The sequence below is a fragment of the Canis lupus genome, chromosome 20, assembly GCF_048164855.1.
Source record: "Canis lupus baileyi chromosome 20, mCanLup2.hap1, whole genome shotgun sequence".
Lineage (NCBI taxonomy): Eukaryota > Metazoa > Chordata > Mammalia > Carnivora > Canidae > Canis > Canis lupus.
This window is the reverse complement of record NC_132857.1, coordinates 47,816,016-47,835,325: the sequence shown is the minus strand read 5'-3', so window position 1 is coordinate 47,835,325 and position 19,310 is coordinate 47,816,016. Positions and strand designations below refer to the sequence as shown.

At 33.6% G+C, this 19,310-nt stretch overlaps 1 protein-coding gene across 1 annotated transcript in view; it reads left to right on the top strand.

The window, feature by feature from the left end:
- The window catches only part of LRP1B (LDL receptor related protein 1B), a 1,825,680-nt gene that overhangs the window by 1,714,560 nt on the left and 91,810 nt on the right, over nt 1–19,310 (top strand). Inside the window, exons 78-82 of the mRNA XM_072789062.1 lie at nt 4,055–4,278; nt 4,996–5,102; nt 14,764–14,880; nt 16,492–16,665; nt 18,281–18,406. Of these exons, the coding sequence (XP_072645163.1) occupies nt 4,055–4,278; nt 4,996–5,102; nt 14,764–14,880; nt 16,492–16,665; nt 18,281–18,406 (748 nt within the window). The remainder of the gene's footprint in view (nt 1–4,054; nt 4,279–4,995; nt 5,103–14,763; nt 14,881–16,491; nt 16,666–18,280; nt 18,407–19,310) is intronic.

The window sequence follows — 19,310 nt, the reverse complement described above, 5'->3', positions numbered from 1 at the left end:
CTCCAAAGATAACTTTTTCTTGGTTCTTTTTGGATTTCCCCATTGCTGTATGAACTTCTCGATTGAAATAACATATATCTGTATATCTTATAATATTATTAAGCCATATAATGTAATAATATTCAGAATTTGCATAGTCGTTTTTTCTATCCCTGGCTTATGAAGATTTACTCTGATTCATATATCGTGGGCCGAAGGTCTAAATAGCTTTTAGTTTGATATACACCACACACACACACACACACACACACTTGAGAGTGGCTTTAAATTTTTGTTTTAATAACATTACATTACAGGTAATTAACTTTAGTAAAATGAACGAAATTTTCTTTTCTGAGATGAAAAATAACACATAGATAAAATATGTGACTACTTCAGTCTATCCTGTGTTATTAGCAATATTTGCTTAAAGTATATTGCTAACTATAGGGATTTCTTTAAAAAGGAGGACAGTATTTCCATGTTTCAAACGCTTGAAGTCTCATTTTGTAGGTTTTCATCTTTCTTTGATTGAAATCAAATGTCTCCAGTGACTTATATCTTTGGTTTCCTGAAGCTGGAATTGTGACAGATACCTTACAATCCACAGCTATAAAGAATTAGTAGTTTAAAGTAGTAACCTCTAATTTTGTTACAATCAAGCTGCCAATTTTTCTCTAAGATTTAAGTGTTTCATTCATTGGACTAATATATCTCCACAAGGAAGAATGCCTCAGGCCTTAAAACTTTGCTGTGTATTTAGAGAGCTTATTAGGAAAGAAATCATCTGTCTGGAGAAAGCAGTCAAAATGTGTCTTCCACTTTGTGGAATAATACGAGCAACGCCTTTTGTTGTCAGGGTAACCACATGCCTCTGCAGTCTCTTCCACATGACATATGTCATTAGTGCCTCTAGCTCATAGGCCTATCTGTCTAGTGAGCTAGCCAAAGGGGCAACGAGAGTTTTCTGTTTACTTCTTCTTTTGAATCTGATATGTTTGTTTTATTTTGTTTTTTGCCTCTTTGGAAGCAAATGGCTTAGCTTTCCCATTACTGTTGCCCCGCGTCAGTCTCCATTCCATTCCAAGAACCTCAGTTTACTTTAATTGTATTTGCCTACTTTTTGTATTCACCTATTTATTTTTAACCTCTCCACAAATTGTTTATTTTTTATTATATAAAGATCCAACAGGAATTTCTACCTTCCACTCCCGAGCCAATATCCACTTATGGCTAATACTACTCACAATCCTGGTCAAGCTGTGGGTCCTCTGGAACTCATCATAAAGGGGGATTTCCTAATTTGGCCATAGTTTCCTTGAAAATAGGGCCATCCTGTTGGTTTTCTTGTTGTTATTGTTCTTTTTCTGTTCAGTTCTGCTTTCTTGAGTATTGAAAATCATTGAGCATTCAGTGTGTTGTGAATCAGTGAAGATGAACATCTGGTAACATCTTCACCCTGATGCTCTTATTTTCTGAGAATCATCTTGTCACCGGTTATTTATGACCATACATTGGATTTATTGGGTGTGATGTCCTTACCCCATATTATGACTACTTTAGTTGATTCTGGAATGACATTACGGATTTTTTGATCAGGGAACCAGAAAATAAATGTATAGATTTAAATGACTCCATCAGTATCTCTTGTGCTTAATACTGAAAAGTAATATTTTCCCTCTTTCCCTAAGCCATATTCTTTACTCTACTAGTGTGACATAAATATTATTTATCTTTCTAGAATTTACCGTTAGTAGAATCTTCACAAGCCTGCTTACCTGCCAAAATATCACTTAGTCAAATTCTGAATGTTTTATGAAAATAAAGAATTTGGGCTTCTATTGTCTATGTCCAGGGGTAAAGTATAGAATGGAAAGATAACCAGGCTATTTTTTAATGAATAAAAAAAAATGAAAATCCTAAATTCAAAAAAGTAGAACTTTGCAATAAATTTGTCCTATTTTAGCAATGATACTATTAGGATAGAAAATCATATGTATACATTTACATCTGATAAAGGGAAACTAGGTATTTTTCTATGCTCATGAGAGATAACCAATATCATATTTTTTTACATGCTGAAGGTTTGCTTTATTTGCGTTCAAAAATGATAAATATACTCCAACAGGTTCCAAATAGCTTATAATGGTTATTTTTTCCATTGTCTGTCATATTTATAAATTTATGACTTACACTGACATGTTCATGTCATTTGTTCATATATTTACTTTTAAATGCTGCCAAACCAGAAAAAAAAATACAGTTAATTTAAATGATACTGGAACATTTGAAAAATAAGCTTGTGGTTTAGCTAGGACAAATATTTATATTCTATCCACCTGTGACTATTATTTATACAGTATTTATAAAGCATATTGTATTGCAGAGTGCTTTTCATTAAACATCACTGAGCTATCACTGGGTAGATGGATAGTATTTATTGCTAGAATTGAGAAATAGGTAACTATAAATTTCATAATTTCAGTTTTTAAATAAATATGTGTAAAGGCTATAATAAAGGTTGCTAGAAATTTCTATGGGTTCTATGTTTAGTTCAGGCCGGATTTTCCTTCCTTAAGATCCCAGTAATCACACAGCAGACAGTGGCTTGCAATTCCTCCTTTTTGGCATCTCATGTAAACTTTTTTCAAGTTTACTCACTCCTTCAATACAATTTGTTCACTAGTAATAAACACAAGAAACCATCATGTGTTAAAAACCCTTATTTCCACTGGTTGCCAGGTCCTACTGATGCTTTTTCACATTGACCACATGTCTAGTTATAATCACCTTCAAATAATTGTTTCCATTCTTGATATGATACCCGGGGGGAATCCTTTCTCACTTTTGGTTATGCACAATAAACCTGACCATGTCAAATTAATTATAACACTAGTTCCTACTCGAAGTGATCTAGTTAATTGAAGGACATAGAACATACACTTTTTTTTTCTTGATATCTATTTGCAAAGAACTCCCTTACTGTTTTGTCTCACAATAATTCAATAATACAATATAAAGCAGAAAATTCAAGCTAGTAAATTAGTATAAATGACAGATATTTTCACTTTCCTTAAAACATGTTTAAATACACATCTTTCTAAATGTGTCTATCTATACTATTCTTTTTTAATTTTTATTTTTTTCCATTGTTGGGTAGTTTTGCTTTTCTAATTTTTTTATTATCTTTTTTTTCATGTTTCTTTAGTATCTTGTTTAAATACAATTTGCCAACATACTGTATAACACCCAGTGCTCATCTCATTTTTTAAATCAAATTACATATGGTGAGGATGCAGAACAATTGGGACTTCCTTAAATTGCTAAAATGAATGTACATTGGTACAAACTCTGAAAAAATGCTAGTAGTATCTATCCAAGCTAAGTATATGTGTACCTTAAGACTCAACAATTCTATTCCTTGTTAAATATTCAACAGAAATGTGTATTTGTATCCACTAAAAGACATGTACAATAGTATTCATGACTTTGGATGTAGTGGCCTAAAACTGTAAATAATCCAAATGGACATCATCAGTAAAAAGGTGAACAAATTGTGGTACATTCATAAAATGAAAAACTACTCATCAATAAAAAAGTACTAATAATTGACATGCACAACAATATGGATTTCATAGATTCAATGTTGAGTAAAAGAAGTCAGGAATAGAACAGTATTATTTATAACACATATCTACATGGATTTGTTTAAGCAATTCTATTTTTTTAGACATCAGAATTATGGTTAGTCATAGAGGAACACTAACTGAGTGAAGTCACAGGTGAACCTTCTACAATTCTAGAAATATTCTAGCAGGGTGGTGATTATACCAGAGCAGTTAGAGGTTAAACCCCAATGAGTTGTGCACTTAATATTTATGAAATTATAATATCTATAAAAATTAAGAATAAAATGGAATATTTTTGGTAGTTAAAAAAACCTGTGTAACAATTAACATTTGATATTGTTATCAACATGTTGATATTATTCCCATACATTATCAATGTATACAGACTTCCTCTCTACCACTTTGCTTTTGAAAATACTGCGGTTTGTTGCTTTGTTTTCTTTTAGTGTCCTGAATTCAAAAGGCCCAGGGACATTGCAGTTGACTGGGTTGCTGGAAATATTTATTGGACTGATCATTCCAGAATGCACTGGTTCAGTTACTATACCACTCACTGGACCAGTCTGAGATACTCTATCAATGTGGGACAGCTGAATGGCCCCAACTGCACCAGACTCTTGACAAACATGGCTGGAGAACCCTATGCTATTGCTGTAAATCCTAAAAGAGGGTAGGTTAATGAGTTGGCTATTTATATTTCTTGATATGCGTGACCATTTTTAGAGATTTTCCCACCTGTGCTCTGTAGTTTTCTTTTTGTAATAAGTGTTCAACATATAATAGATTCACAAGACTTCTAAAAATCCCTCTACTTATGTGCAAAAGCATGTCCTTTTCACACCAAATGGCAGCACAAAATATATGTTGTCCCAAAAGGCTGCTACATTATACATTCTATGTGTGTATTTGTATGTGTCTGGTGTGGACATTGCAGATGCCATGTTGCGATAAACACATAACCAATATTGTTAACTTAAGATTGAATTCTCAAGGCATTAACCATAATGTTGAAAATATGAAGTGTAGAGTATTAGTATTTTAGCTATTTTTATAATAAAAGATGAAGGTGTATGTATAAACAAATTTAAACAATTTTAACACAAATCTTTCCTTTATTTGAATTGTTCCTTTTTTACTCTTTTACTTTTTCATTTATAGGCAATGACCAAAAAGGAAATAGAGAAATGTTGAATAAAACTACTAATCACCTGCCCTTATTGGAACTTGCCAGTCTATAGATTTAGAGTTGGGTCCAGATATCTGCTTTTTTCAGGGTCTCCAGGGTGATTCTGATGCACATGATCTGAAGAGAAACTGTGTTTGGGGGAGCAGAATTGGATTATAATAGCACTATCGGTAAGCTAACCAACTTGACCTGTCTCTTCAGGATGATGTACTGGACTGTTGTTGGGGACCATTCCCATATAGAAGAAGCAGCCATGGATGGTACTCTGAGAAGGATTTTAGTACAAAAGAATTTGCAAAGACCCACAGGTATGATGTATTTCTGACACAGTCTAAAATATGGAGCAATATGCTCAGCATATTAGTGTTACATTTCTTTCCAGGTTTGTTGGCAATATAATCATTTTTACAAGCAGATAAAATAATTTATAGTATGACTTTATGAAAGTCATTAACATTTCATGTTGTATTTTTCCAACTTGAAAGTCAAGGCCTTATCATACTGCCGGTGATATTACAGGAATATTATTTGAAAATTGCCTAAGTTGTAAGGCCATTTGTAGGATTTCACATGCATGGAATTTTGACAGTTTATAATGTATTAGGATATTTTTATTGATATATATTAATGATGCTGGGATAGATGATAATATTCCTAGAGGATCAAAAATTAAATAGGCAAAGAGGTGGGAAAACAAATATTTTTTGTAAAAGGCAGGCTTTGTGATTCCTTGGCCTTTCATTCACAGCTCTTTTAATTAGGCTTTAATATGCCTCTTAGCTATGTCATCTAAGCTAGCACTCCAAAATCTCTGTACTCCCAGGACTGCTCAGAAGCTTGCGTGTTTTTTCTCCCTCTGTGTTTCTCTCATTGCATTTACCTCCCAGGTCCCCACCTAGAATGTCCTTCTGACTGGTGTGCACCCAGCTGAATCTTACCCACCTTATAAGGTCTAATTTTAACACTTCTTCAATAAAACATTTTCAGAACTGCAGGAGCCTCAAGGATTTCATGCCGCACACAGTGCCCCTGCCCACTATACCCCAAAGGAGAGAATACATTGCTAGAGCACGTATTATTTAATAATTGTGCTTTGTAGTATCTTATGTAGTTGAAATTTTATTAATATTTGACATTTGTATTCTTATGAACTGTTAACATGCCCTAAGAGTTTTTCCTTCAACTATATTGTTTTTACTCTGTATGGGAAGGAGTAGTCTTTGGGATTTAGCTCATTTACATGTCTCCATTCACTGATTTAACAAATACTAAGAGAACACCGCCTAGTATGAGAAATTGTTCCAGATGCTGAAGACAAGTTCTTACTCTTGTGGAGAGATTACCAACTCTCATGAAACATGCCTTCTTCCAGAGGGTAGCATATTTAATATACATCATATCAGATACTGATCAATGCTATACAGAAAAGAATGGGCACCACAGAGTGGGAGGATAGGGGTAAAATTATGAAGATTATCAAAAAAGTCATCTCTAGAAAGGTGATATTTGAGAAAAGAATGTCATAGAGGTAGCAAGCTATGTGAATATGTGAGCAAAGAGCTTTCCAAACAGAGAGAACAAGTTATGAATTAGGAATGTGCTTGGTGTGTATAAAAAAATAGCAAGAATGTTAGTATGCTTAGAAGCATATGAGCAACTCAGGAAACGGTAGAAGTGAGGGTGGCCAGGTGTAGATAATCTAGGACCTGGAACACACTGTTAAAGACTGAATTTTATTCTAGCTTTGAGGGGAAATATGGAAGGCTACTACTGAAGAGGCAAGTGACATAATGTGCTCAAGCACTGTTTTCATGTTTTAAAGAACTTTAAATTTCTTTTTAATGTTCTATTTTTAACTAATTCTGGGCTTACAAAAAAGTTGCAAAATTAATTTTTTAAAAAAGGTCTGTGATGTTAACAACTTACATAATCACAGTATATGTTACGTAATTTTCATCTTAAAGAAGAGTTCTGGCAGCCGTTGATAGAATTGCTTGTCAGAGGGTTCTTAGGAAGGAACCTGAGACAGGAATTCTTATAAAAGTTACTTATGAGGGGCATGTTTTTCAAGAGAAAGCTGTAAAAGATGAAGAGAGAAAGGAAAAGATGCCGGAAAGATCATATCTCAAGTAAATTCTCATTTTGGCTTGAGCCCCAGGGCATGTGCTTTGAAGCATAAATCCCATGACAGGAAAGGGTTCCTGTTTTTTATGCTCTATCAGTCATTGGTTGACCTTTGGGCTCTAACTTCCCAATTGAGGCTGCTGCAATCAGTTGAGCACAATTCTCTGGGGAAGGGGGGCAAGTGTGATTCCTTAGCTCTAAACCAGCAGGTAGTAGATAGCTATTTGGTATCATCTCCAAGACTGGAAAATTATGTGAAAGGTATCACTTGAACAAGTACTTGAAGGATAGGTAGACATTTGAAAGGTGGACAGTTAACCCATCATGCTGTAGATTTTATAAAGGTGTTCTTTGAAGTCAAATATATATGGGTATAAATCCCAAGGGATTGTTTATTAACTATGGGATCTCAGAAAGGAACTTAGTATCTTCAAAGCTTGATTTTTTATCATCATTAACAAACCAAGGGATGATAATAACTAACTTAAGATATTGTTGTGTATATTAAATTACATTGCTCTCGGAGTCAGGAGCTACGATGTAATGCCACCAGGGTCAGCAGTCTACGATATTAGGAGTCATGATGCACCCAGAAGGGGACAGGATAGATAATGTGACATGAACTGAGAACAGAGAACTTTAAATACCAAGGCTTTCAACATGATATTTTAGTCAATAATGAACTACCATACAATTTTGATTCAAGGAGTGGTGTGAATAAGGTAGGTCTCCAGGCTTATTGCTTTGGTAGCATTGTGTTGATGAAATACATACAGAACTAAAAGACCAGCTCACAACCCATTCAATGGTCCTGACGAGAGCAGAGAATAGCATAACTAGAAGAGTAACAGGAGTAAAGGGGAGGATGTATATGGAAGACAAAGCAGAGTTAGCAAGTAGAATTTATCAAATACATATGAAACTAGTGGAAGAGATGATAAATATGTCAAAAAGGAATAAAAAGTCAATAATTAAAACCATTTATATAATTATCTTATTTCGTTCATTCTTCCATCCCTCCTTTCATTAAAAAATATTGGATGCTCACTATATGACATACATTACTGGCCATCAGAAATATGGATAGCTGCATTCACAGAGCTTAACTTCTAATATGCATGACCATAAAAAGAAAACTGAAAAAAGTGTGTGTGCATGTGTGTAAATGGTTCTGATAGAGAGGAGTGAGTGCAGCATGCAGGATATGTCACAATGGGACAGAAGGCCCTGAGGTAGGAAAGCCAAAGAATGTAGTAAACAAATTGGAAAATAGTATGAGACAAAGCTTAGAGGGGTGGGTAGGGGTCAGGCCGAGCAGGATTCAGAGACCATAACAAGTACGATTGCCTCATGTTAAGTAGATAACAGGATCTGATCAGACATCCATGGGAACATATCAAGAGAGGAGTTGGTATGAGGCTCTCTTCACCATGTGATTGGACCTGTGTCAGTTTTCTCAGCAACTCAGCTTTGAAAACTGCATCACTTACAGGAAGACTCTTGGAAGCCATGTATTCACTCATTCAGCTAATATTTTTTGTGCACTACTCTGTGTCGGGGATAATTTTAGGCCTTGGGAATACAGGAGTGAACACAGAGATCTCTTCTTCTGGTGGTTATATAGTAAAAATATAATATTTTAAAAAGTAAATAATGAAGTAAATTATGAAGTGTTTTGTGCTATGGAAAGGAGAGTGAAAACAGAACAGTAAGAAGGGTCAGAAATGGGGGCACCTGGGTGGCTCAGCCAGTTATATGGCTTGAGCTCAGGTCATGGTCCCAGGGTCCTGGGATGGAGCCCCGTGTGGAGCTCTGCATGGAGCCCAGAGGCAGGCTACCCGCTCAGCAGGGAGTCTGCTTCTCCCTCTCCATCTGCCCCCCTCCACCACCCCCACCCTGCTCGTGCTTCTACACTCTTGTGCTCACTCTCTCTCTCTCAAATAAAATCATTTTTTTAAAGGGTATCAGAAATGGTGAAGAGGAGTTTGCAAAGTGACATGATTAGGTCTTTAGAGTGGAACCTCAAAAAGGTGACACTTGAGCAGACTGTGGTGCTGTCGGTCACAGGCAAATGTTGCAGCTGAGTCAGTCAGATGAAGGTTTCACAGATAATTGAAAACTGTAGTTCTAGAGCCTAAAGCTGGGGTTTAAGTTTAAGGTTTGGGGAATTAGTAAAGAAAGCTGATATTTAAAGCTGTTGGAATTGTGAAGATGGACAAGGGAGGAGAAAACAAAGGGGCTTCTTAGGGTAGAATTTTGTGGGATGCTTATATTTAGAAGAGTCACACTCAGAACTGAAGACTACAAAGTGTTGGCACAATTGGAACAAAGCAACAGAATTCAGTGTCACATTAGCTGAAGGAAGAGTTTCAAAAGAAAGACGTGCACTTTCCTGGGTATATTATTATAGGACTTACAGAAAAAATATAAAGTAGCAGAAAGAGCACAAGCCTTCCATTTATATAGGCTTGAGTTAAAGCTGAGCAGCCTGTATAGACTTTTGAGCATCAAATTTCTTATCTGTAAAATATATATGAGAATATTTACCTTATAGAGAATTTGTAACAATCAGATGCTAAAACCAATATGAATTAATATAATTCCTTTAATACCTGACAGACTAAGAATAAATGTCAAAAAACAATGTGCTATGTATTATGCTAAAGCCTCATATTATTCCACATAATGCCCACCATAACTCCCTAGCACTGATAATTATTTTTATTCACATTTCAGAATATGATTTAGTATATTTTGTTAGTTTGATTCATTTTCTCCTTGTATATCAATTAGAATTATGTAATATTGGGAACCCTGGGTGGCGCAGCGGTTTAGCGCCTGCCTTTGGCCCAGGGCGCGATCCTGGAGACCCGGGATCGAGTCCCATGTCAGGCTCCTGGTGCATGGAGCCTGCTTCTCCCTCTGCCTATGTCTCTGCCTCTCCCTCTCTCTCTGTGTGACTATCATAAATAAATAAAATATAAAAAAAAAGAAATCTGTAATATTCTTAAAAATCCACAAGCCATATATAAAAATCTATTACTTTAATACCTCTCTGCTTAATAGGTGACATTCTTAATATTGGAAATGCTGGTTTTGTATTCCTAAGCAGGATTTTATTCCATCAGGCATAAACATCTCCCAATGTTATCTTTACAGTGATTCATAACTCCTGAGTATTGTCACGCTAAATGTTATTGCTATAAAAATGAGTCAAGAACAATTCTTATGAGAACTTTAGTAAATAATAGATAGTTTAGATTTTATAAATAGCATATTACTAGAAAGTGATGAAGAATTGGCAATAAGTTAGTCATTTTTCTGCATCTATATGTATATATAAACATTATATGTAGAGAGGCATGTGTACTTATGTTCATGTATCCTAGGGATATCCTTCTATGGAATTAAGTTCATTACTTCTGTCTTCCGAGAAATATCATAAGACCTGTTTGTACCTATTTTTTTCTCTCTTTTATTGGTATATGTTTATAAATATTTGCCCTGACTCCAAGGTTATTATATTGAAATCAGTAACTGTAATAACACCTTTGTTTCCTTCCATGTGTAATATGTTATTCTTTATATTTTTCATTCATTGGAAATGCTACCTTTCACTTATGAATTCATGAATGAACACATGCACAGAGATGCAGTACATTTGATTATACTCTGTATTTTAATTGGGTAAAGATCATATCCACAAGAATGAACAGCAATAGGAATAGATGTGAACTTATCTCTGTCTCTTTAGGTAACCCCTTTGTATTTCAGGGTTAAAATTGTACTATCCAACTGAATAGTTAGCCCACCACTTAGCTTGCCCTGTGTTTGCTCCCTACCAGCACTGCCTTACATACTTTCCAAAATAATGATGAGAAAAACTCAATTCTCTGGGCTTTCATAGCACTTACTATCTCCATAGTTGATACTTCATCATCTATTGCTTTAATGACACAGTAGAACATGAACTCTTTATATTCTATGTACCCAATAAGACCATGAACAACTTAAATCAAAACCATTACTGGTATTCTTATGTACACTGAAGAATATTATAGTGCCCATAATTAGTTGTGTGCCTAAGAGTAATTATGTATTGAATGAATGAAGAGATGAATGCTTACAATTTTTAACACTCTAACCCATGGTATGGTTTTATAGCCCCTTTTGACAAATGGCACACTTGTTTATTTTATTAGACATTATATTAAAAACAAAAAGCATAATTTATCTTCTGATTCAATCAGTTGTATGGTGGTTGAGTAGCATGCTCCATGAGATTAGGAACATGATCTATTTTGTTCTTTACCACGTACCTAGTGCTTGACAGTGTATAGTACAAGAGAAGTGTCTTATGAATGTATATTGGATTAATGAATGATGTGTCAGGTAAGGACACTTTCCAGTTCTTCCTCCAGTAAGAGAACATATAAGATTACAAGTTTGATTTAAATAACCTATTATTTTATACCTAGAAGCTTATTTATGTTGCCAAATCCTGGCAATTTTTGAGAGATTAAAGTACACCTTGTCCCCGCACCAGTTATAATTATTGATTGCAGATTCTTTTTCCTCAGACAACAAAAGGTCTCTAATAAAATAAAATGGAAAAAACCAAAAGATCATAGGGGAAGGGAGGGGAAAATAAAATAAGACGAAATCAGAGAAGGAAACAAACCATGAGACTCTTAACTATAGGAAACAAACTGAGGGTTAATGGAGAGGAGGGTGGGGGGATGGAGTAACTGGGTGATGAACAGTAAGGAGTGCACTTAAAGTAATGGGCACTGGGTTTTATATGTAACTGATGAATCACTGAACTTTATCTCTGAAACTAATAATACACTATATGTTAATTGATTGAATTTAAATAAAATAAAATAAAACAAAACTTAGGACTATTTTGGAACTCCTGGATACATTTATTTCACTAACACACAAATAAGGGTATGTGTATGTGTGTGTATATAACTTTAGTTGGGAATCCAAGACTTTAAGTAGGCAACCTATCCCAAAAAATATTTCTAAGAATTTTTTAAAAATAAATTTGACATAGAGGCAAATATTTTCAGTTTTTGGACTCTTTTTATCACCTTTTAAATCAAGAATATGATAGTGCACACTTGCTGGTTAATATGACCTTACAAATCTTCACTTTCTTTTAACACAGAATATATGTAATATTTTTCTCTGTTTCTGAAAATACAGTGATTATAATTTATTACTCTCTCCAAGTCTTCTTTCTTAAATATCACATTGGTATTCTGGTCATTTCTCATAAGATTTTGCTTTAATATTTTCTTTTTCTTTCCTTCCTTCCTCTCTCTTCTTCCTTCTCTTTCTTTCTTTCTCTTGCTCTTCCTTCCTTCCTTCCTCCCTCCTCCCTCCCTCCCTCCCTCCCTTCCTTCCTTCCTTCCTTCCTTCCTTCCTTCCTTCCTTCCTTCCGCTTTCTTTCTCTTTCTTTCAAGACCAGAGTGGAAATTAGGAAACTAGAGGGAAGATCTTGGAAATTTTCAGAGTTCAACGAAAGTGAGATTTAAAAAATAGCTAAAATGTATAATAGTCTAGATATCATGAGAGATGTTAAGAAAATGCCTACATGACTAGCGTCTTTATTATTTTATTATTTATTATACATTCCTAACTTAGTGAGTCTGTGTCTTTATCTTTTAAAAGTCTTCCAAATTGTGATCCCATAATGCTTGATTAGCACAAATGGCACTTTATTTTAAATTTCCTGTACTTACCCAGACTTAGTTCCAAATATTCATCATTCCCAGTTCAGCTAAAAATTACTGTCTTGGGAATTGATTTTTTTCTGTTTTATTATTGGTACTTTATTAAAGACAAAAAGGAGATGTGATATTTTAAAGGTAGAAATGAACTTGTTCTTTCATATAAACTTCACTCCCAACTCTATAACAAGAAAAGTTAGTTGAATCCTTTATTAACTTTTTAATTTAAAAGACTATCTCTTTTATTAAAGGGCTTAAGGAAAAATCAAAATCATCGATTTGTGGATTTTTTGGAATATAAATCCCACTCATCTGAAAGTTTTGTTATATAATTTTTATCTAGGTGTAATTCCATCCAATAGTACAATATGTGACCAGAGCTGATAAAAATGGGTATATCTTAGACAAGTCAAGACCAAGAAGGCAATATATTACACTTTTGAGAACTTTTTTACTGCTGTCGAATCTCAAGAAACAATATTGGTAATTAGACTGTGTGGCATGTCCTTTGTTTTCTTTTTTTCTACAGTTAACAATATTAATATCCAAATGTAAAGATCAGTTTTGGGGTCAGCTTATTTTAATCTACTTCTTTACTCTATACATTGGTGAAAGAGAAAGGAAAGTGTTTGCAATACTGCTTAGACAACTGTTTTGAAAAATAATGGGTGTCAGCAGGAAACTGGGTCATTCTATGGTTCATGTTTACCCATAATTATTCATAAAGAAGTAAAATCATAACCCCTAATATGACTCCAAATAGCAAATTATTCATTGAGTGGAAACTAGTAAAACATGGACCACTTGTTTTGATTGTGCAGTCATTTCTCAGGGACTGATTGGACATAGTAAATCTTTATATTATATTTGAGGAGCGATATTTGTATTTAATTTGATTATATTTGGGCTAGATCTACATACCTAAGTAAAAAATGATTCTCAAATGATCTTCACTGTGAGTTGGGTTTTGTGTGTGTTGCTTTTTTTGTTTTTTGTTTTTTCCTTCTGATTGTTAAATCTTGGACCTACCTATACAGGAATCCAATTAGTACAAATTCAAAAACACTTCCCATTCAGTTGCCTTGCCATGGAGGTATATCTCAGTTATTATTGAATGCTCTGATTGGGAAAGCCATTTTACTTTCAGCTGCCAAAGGTATTTTGATTTCATTATACTGTTTTTTAATACGCAATACATCATATATAAAAGACTACCTATGTCATAAAAATTAGATATCTACAGCAGTGAAGATGTAGAATTTATGTGTTGTAGATCTTACTATTCTATATTGAAGGAAATTTACTTAAGATATCCTTTATGTCAATGATATTTTTGTAAGAAGATACTGTCTAGATATAATCACATTATAAAACTTAAAAAAAGTAAAAAAATAAGTAGAAAAACATGATTTTTTTTACCACCTCTTATTTTAGCCCATTGTTATTCACTGATGATAAAAATAAAGACAAGCAGTCTCAGAGAAAATTAATGATTAGAGTAAACACTTTAAGCACAACTAGAACCTTAAGTAAGGAATTTGCCATTCATTCTTCCCTACCGTAACCATCAATTTTTAACCAATTTAAACTTCAGAATGCACACAGGTGGCTCACAACACCATAGGCCAATTCCAAATGGGTGAAAATATCTTATGGTGAAGCCCATGAACCTTTTTTATCTGAGTAGTATATCTTCATGAAGATACTCAAAATATAACTAATTACAGTAAATTAGTTGGATAAGTTATTTAAATGGTGAATTCTGTATGTACTATAAAGATAAAAACTAAAATATCATGGAAAAGTTTTTAGAAAACACCTGTAATTAAGAGACCAGTAAGTGCGGAAAGAGAAGATAGTAAGGGTAGCTTTTCCTATGTGAAGTAGTTTTTACTACAGCCTATTAAACTCTATGTAAGCTATACACATATATTGCACATAAGGAGTAATTGTTTCATTCTTTTCTTTTTACAGTACCATGACATAGACTGGGTAATTTCTTTAATACTTGAAGAAAAACATCAATCATAATCATACATTAAGAAGCAGAAGAGTAATTTTAAATAATTTCAACTTTGTTATTTGTCCTCATGTATTGATTTTGCAGGTCTGGCTGTGGATCATTTTAGTGAACGAATATACTGGGCTGACCTGGAGCTTTCTGTTATTGGCAGTGTTCTGTATGATGGCTCTGATTCAGTAGTCTCCATCAGTAGCAAACAAGGTTTGTGAAGTGCTCTTGTTTCATCTTTTAATTATTATTGAGAATGTTAAGTAATGGCACATAAATATAAATATGAAAGCTTTACATTCTCAATTTCCTCGAATTCTTTTTCTTTTTAAATGGTTGCTCTTACTATAGATTATATAATTTTCATTCCTACTAAGGTAACAAAGAGGCCAGTCCAGAATTTCCTTAGCATAGGACAAACATGGTCCATCGCTTCCCAGATTCAGAAAATATTCATTCTGTTCCTTCTATAGATATTACATTCTGAGCAGGACATTCAAGTGTTCAAGATTAGTGCCTCTGAACACAAGTTTTTATTTCAAATTCAGTGGTAGCAAGTGGAATTGAATTACTGTGTATAATAAAACATCATTGTAACAATCCTACATCCAAGTGAAAAGCGGTGTGTAAAAATAACTTACCTCACCTCCAGGGAGAGCAGAATCTACTTGTGCTCTTCTTTAGCTGGTACCCTTTTTTAATCCCCACCTCTGTCTTTTATTCTCAATTTCTCCCGCTCATGTCTCACACCTGCTTTGCCTGGCAATCTCAGTTCTTTCTGCTGAATTTAATTCCTTTCCCTCTGTCTTTCTTGCTCTTCCCTATCACAGTTTCTTCATTTATTCACCACAAGTTGTTTATAATATGTACTTGAAAAAGAAAAATATGTACTTGAAGTTTTTGTATCTACATATTACATATACTGAATATAGCTTTGCTTCGTGTTTTTTTAACAGAGCAGAGAAGTTGAAAGAAAAATAATTAAAATGAACTTTCATTGTGCCTTTACCCAACGTGTGTTTTTCATATGATGACCCTAGATGGAAAAAAAAAAAAATTCCACATTACTAGAATAGATTACAATACAGATGACCTGTTAAAGCTTAAGGACATTGAAGAAACATGTATAAGTTTTTAAAAGGCACTTTATGTTTCACAACCTCTAGATAATAACTATAAATGTTATTTTACTTGTTACACATCTCAGTGTCAAAGGTTAGGTTAATTATTCTTTTTCATGAAAATCTCTTACAATAACAGTCATTTCTTAAAATAAGAAAAATGATGGCCTCTACCATCATTAGCCAAACTAGTCATATGCATCATTACCATTTGCTAGTTTGCTTTCTTTATCCCATTTCTAAAACAGACAATGATAATGTTTTTTTTTCTTTTCTTTTTCATTCAGGCAGTCTAATTTGATCATTAATTTGATCTAGAACACAATTCAGAATTTTGTGAACTGCCTGTTTGTGTGCAATGGATAAGGCTGGCCTGTAGCTTTTCTTTTGTCTGCAAAGTGTATAGCAGAGATTACTCTGCATATAGTAAGCCTCCAGCAAATGTTTTGTGATGGTGCAGATGGCTAAAGTGATGATGGAAATGATTTTTATGTTGTGAGTGATATGTTTAGTATTTCACATATTCCTACTGCAAAGAAATTAATTCTAACAACTTTACATCTAATATCAAAAAATATTATAATTCTTAAAGTTTTTTTAAACAGTAGTAAGATTTTCTACATGATCTTGAATAAACTTGGTTTTAAGTCTGAGCACTTATTTACATTGCAACTTTTATAACTCCACATTTTAAAAATTCTAGGCTTGTTACATCCACATAGGATTGATGTCTTTGAAGATTACATATATGGAGCAGGACCTAAAAATGGTGTATTTCGAGTACAAAAGTTTGGCCATGGTTCAGTAGAATACCTAGCTTTAGATATTGATAAAACAAAAGGTGTTTTGATATCTCATCGCTATAAACAACTAGACTGTAAGTATATTCGATACTGTTTTTGACAAAAAAAACAGTATTTTATAATATTTTAACTATTTCAATACTTAGCCCTGTAAGTTAAGTAACTTTAATTTTGATATCACCAGATTTTTTAATCACCAAAATCAATATGTAAATAATACTAAAGTTTATTTTGCATTTGACTGTGTTTTCTTCAAACTAGAATTGACTTGGTTATTAAAAAAAGTCTCATTCTGTTTTTCTAAAATTTTTAATAAAACCCGAGTCTACATAAACGATGCAGGTCATTAGCCGTTTTGACTCTTGTTTCTGATAACAAGGAATAACCATAGCATCAACATTCCATCTTTAAAAGCAACTGAGGACTACTGCTTTCAAGGGTTATATTTTCTCTGCTTGTTTATTATTTTTATTGTTACTTTCCCTACTAGAAAGGAATGTTATTGATGCAATTATCTTGAAATATCTGTCTCAAACACAACTATCAAAAACATTAAAGAACAAAATAAAAAAAATGTGACTGAAATTCTAATAATCTGTTTCTATATGTGAGTTTACACTTCAAGAAACTTTAAGATTTATTGATAATTTTTTATGGCAAATAAAGAGAGACTTAACCTCATTCGGTGCAACTACTGGAAAGGTAACAAGTGATATTTATCCAAATCAGTTTTGGAAACAGATTAAAACAGATCTCCCCCTAAGAACTTCCTGAAATCCTATCCAAACTCTTGTTGCTCTTCACCAATGATCTGACATATTTAGTTCCAAGATTAATATGAGGACACTCTCTGTCATCCTCTAGTTGTGTTTGGTTCTTTTTCATAGTCAAATATTACCACCTCCATAAAAACTATGTAAATAAATGAAACTCTGCCCTGAATACAATAGGTATTTGAGTAGTGATCCTGAGTCAAAGCCACTCTCACAGTCACCATTTCACTGCCTAGGTGACATTTATGTTTTGTCCTAATGACAGATTCTTCTAGAAGAGCTACAGGAACAGTTATGACTGCACAGAATGCTAATTGGGTAGAAATTTAGACAAAAATAAATGTGCCAGACATTTACATGCACTCAGACTACAACCTGATGGAAAGGAAACCATGTTAAACGTGGGTTTTATAAAAAAGAGTCCTCTCTTTTGTTTGTGTTTTGAACAGACAAGTACATATGTATTTCAAACCTTTGTAAATACGAGGGGGAAGTTATTTCTGTCTGTTCAACAGTTCTGAAACTCCCTAAGATGAGGAGTAGGTCCCCCAGAGACTACAGCTGGCTTTACTTCTTTTTACATAGACCCAAACTATGCTTTGTTATCTCAGACCAACACTTTTATCAAAAATAAGTCAGATGGAAGAGTGAAAAAGTATCTGTTTTCATAATTTCTTCTCTCTTGTTGGAAGTGTAAATCAGCATAAATCCCCTGTTAATTATGAGTGTTGGGTAGTAATTTCTCTTTATCTATAAAGGAGAACAGTTTGACACTGAAATGAGATACACTCAGCAGGGATTTGATGATTTCGTTGCAACATTGTTAATGCATCCTTTCACCTTGTTGAGTTTTATGCTTCTGAAAATTATTGTACTTATAGTCATGTGTTTCCTTGTTATCCTTTGTTTTAATCAGTGCCTAATCCATGCTTGGACTTAGTATGTGACTTCCTGTGTTTGCTGAATCCTTTCGGAGCCACCTGTGTGTGCCCAGAAGGCAAATATTTGATTAATGGTACTTGCAATGATGACAGCCTATTAGGTGGGTAAACGTCATTATGCTGTAAATAATGACTTAATTTGTATGGTATATTTTCACACCTTTTGAAAACAAACAGAATTAGCCACTCAATCGTCAACAAAGCTGCCTTGATACTATCAGTTCTTGAATACCTGCGTAAACTACTGTCTCTGATGATGAATTCCTATCAGTTTATTATACATTTATTCACAAAGCTACACTGAGCACTTACTATGCATTTAAGACTAGATTAAGAACTTTGAAGTCACTCACCAAATCAAGATATTTTTATAGAGCTCTTTATCGGTGAAGATAAAAGATGCCATTTCCTTACAAGTTTAAACCCAATCTTAAAATCCTTTATTCATTCATCAAGTTCATAGTGAGCAACTTTCTTGCACCAAACACAAATTTAAAACTGATAATAAGAAACTAAGTTGTACTTTCTTCTGCATAAAATTTGATTCACAATACATACTACTACTAACACAAATATTTTGAGGGCTTATGAACAAAACATAGCACTAATTTAGAAACTAAGGACTACTTTATAAATAAAACTGACAAGATTTCTTCATTCTAGAGCTCATATTTTAGAAGCTACATTAACAAACATTTAAGAAAGCGAAACATTATTTCAGAAGCTTATAAGTATTAAATAGCAAATCAAAAAATAAAATAACAAAAATCAAAAGCCAAAATTGATTTTGATGAGAAATGAGAAAGAAGGGACCTCTATCTCTTCATTATCCAGGTAGATGACAAGTAGTTCCCTAATAATCAAGACATTAGCCATAATGGAAAAGCAAATTACTATTAAGAGAAAAGAAAATCAACACTAAATTTTATGATGACAGACAAAAACACAAGGCTCTAAAATCCCTTGAGGGTCACATTTTTCCAGTGAGATACACTTTGGATCTCT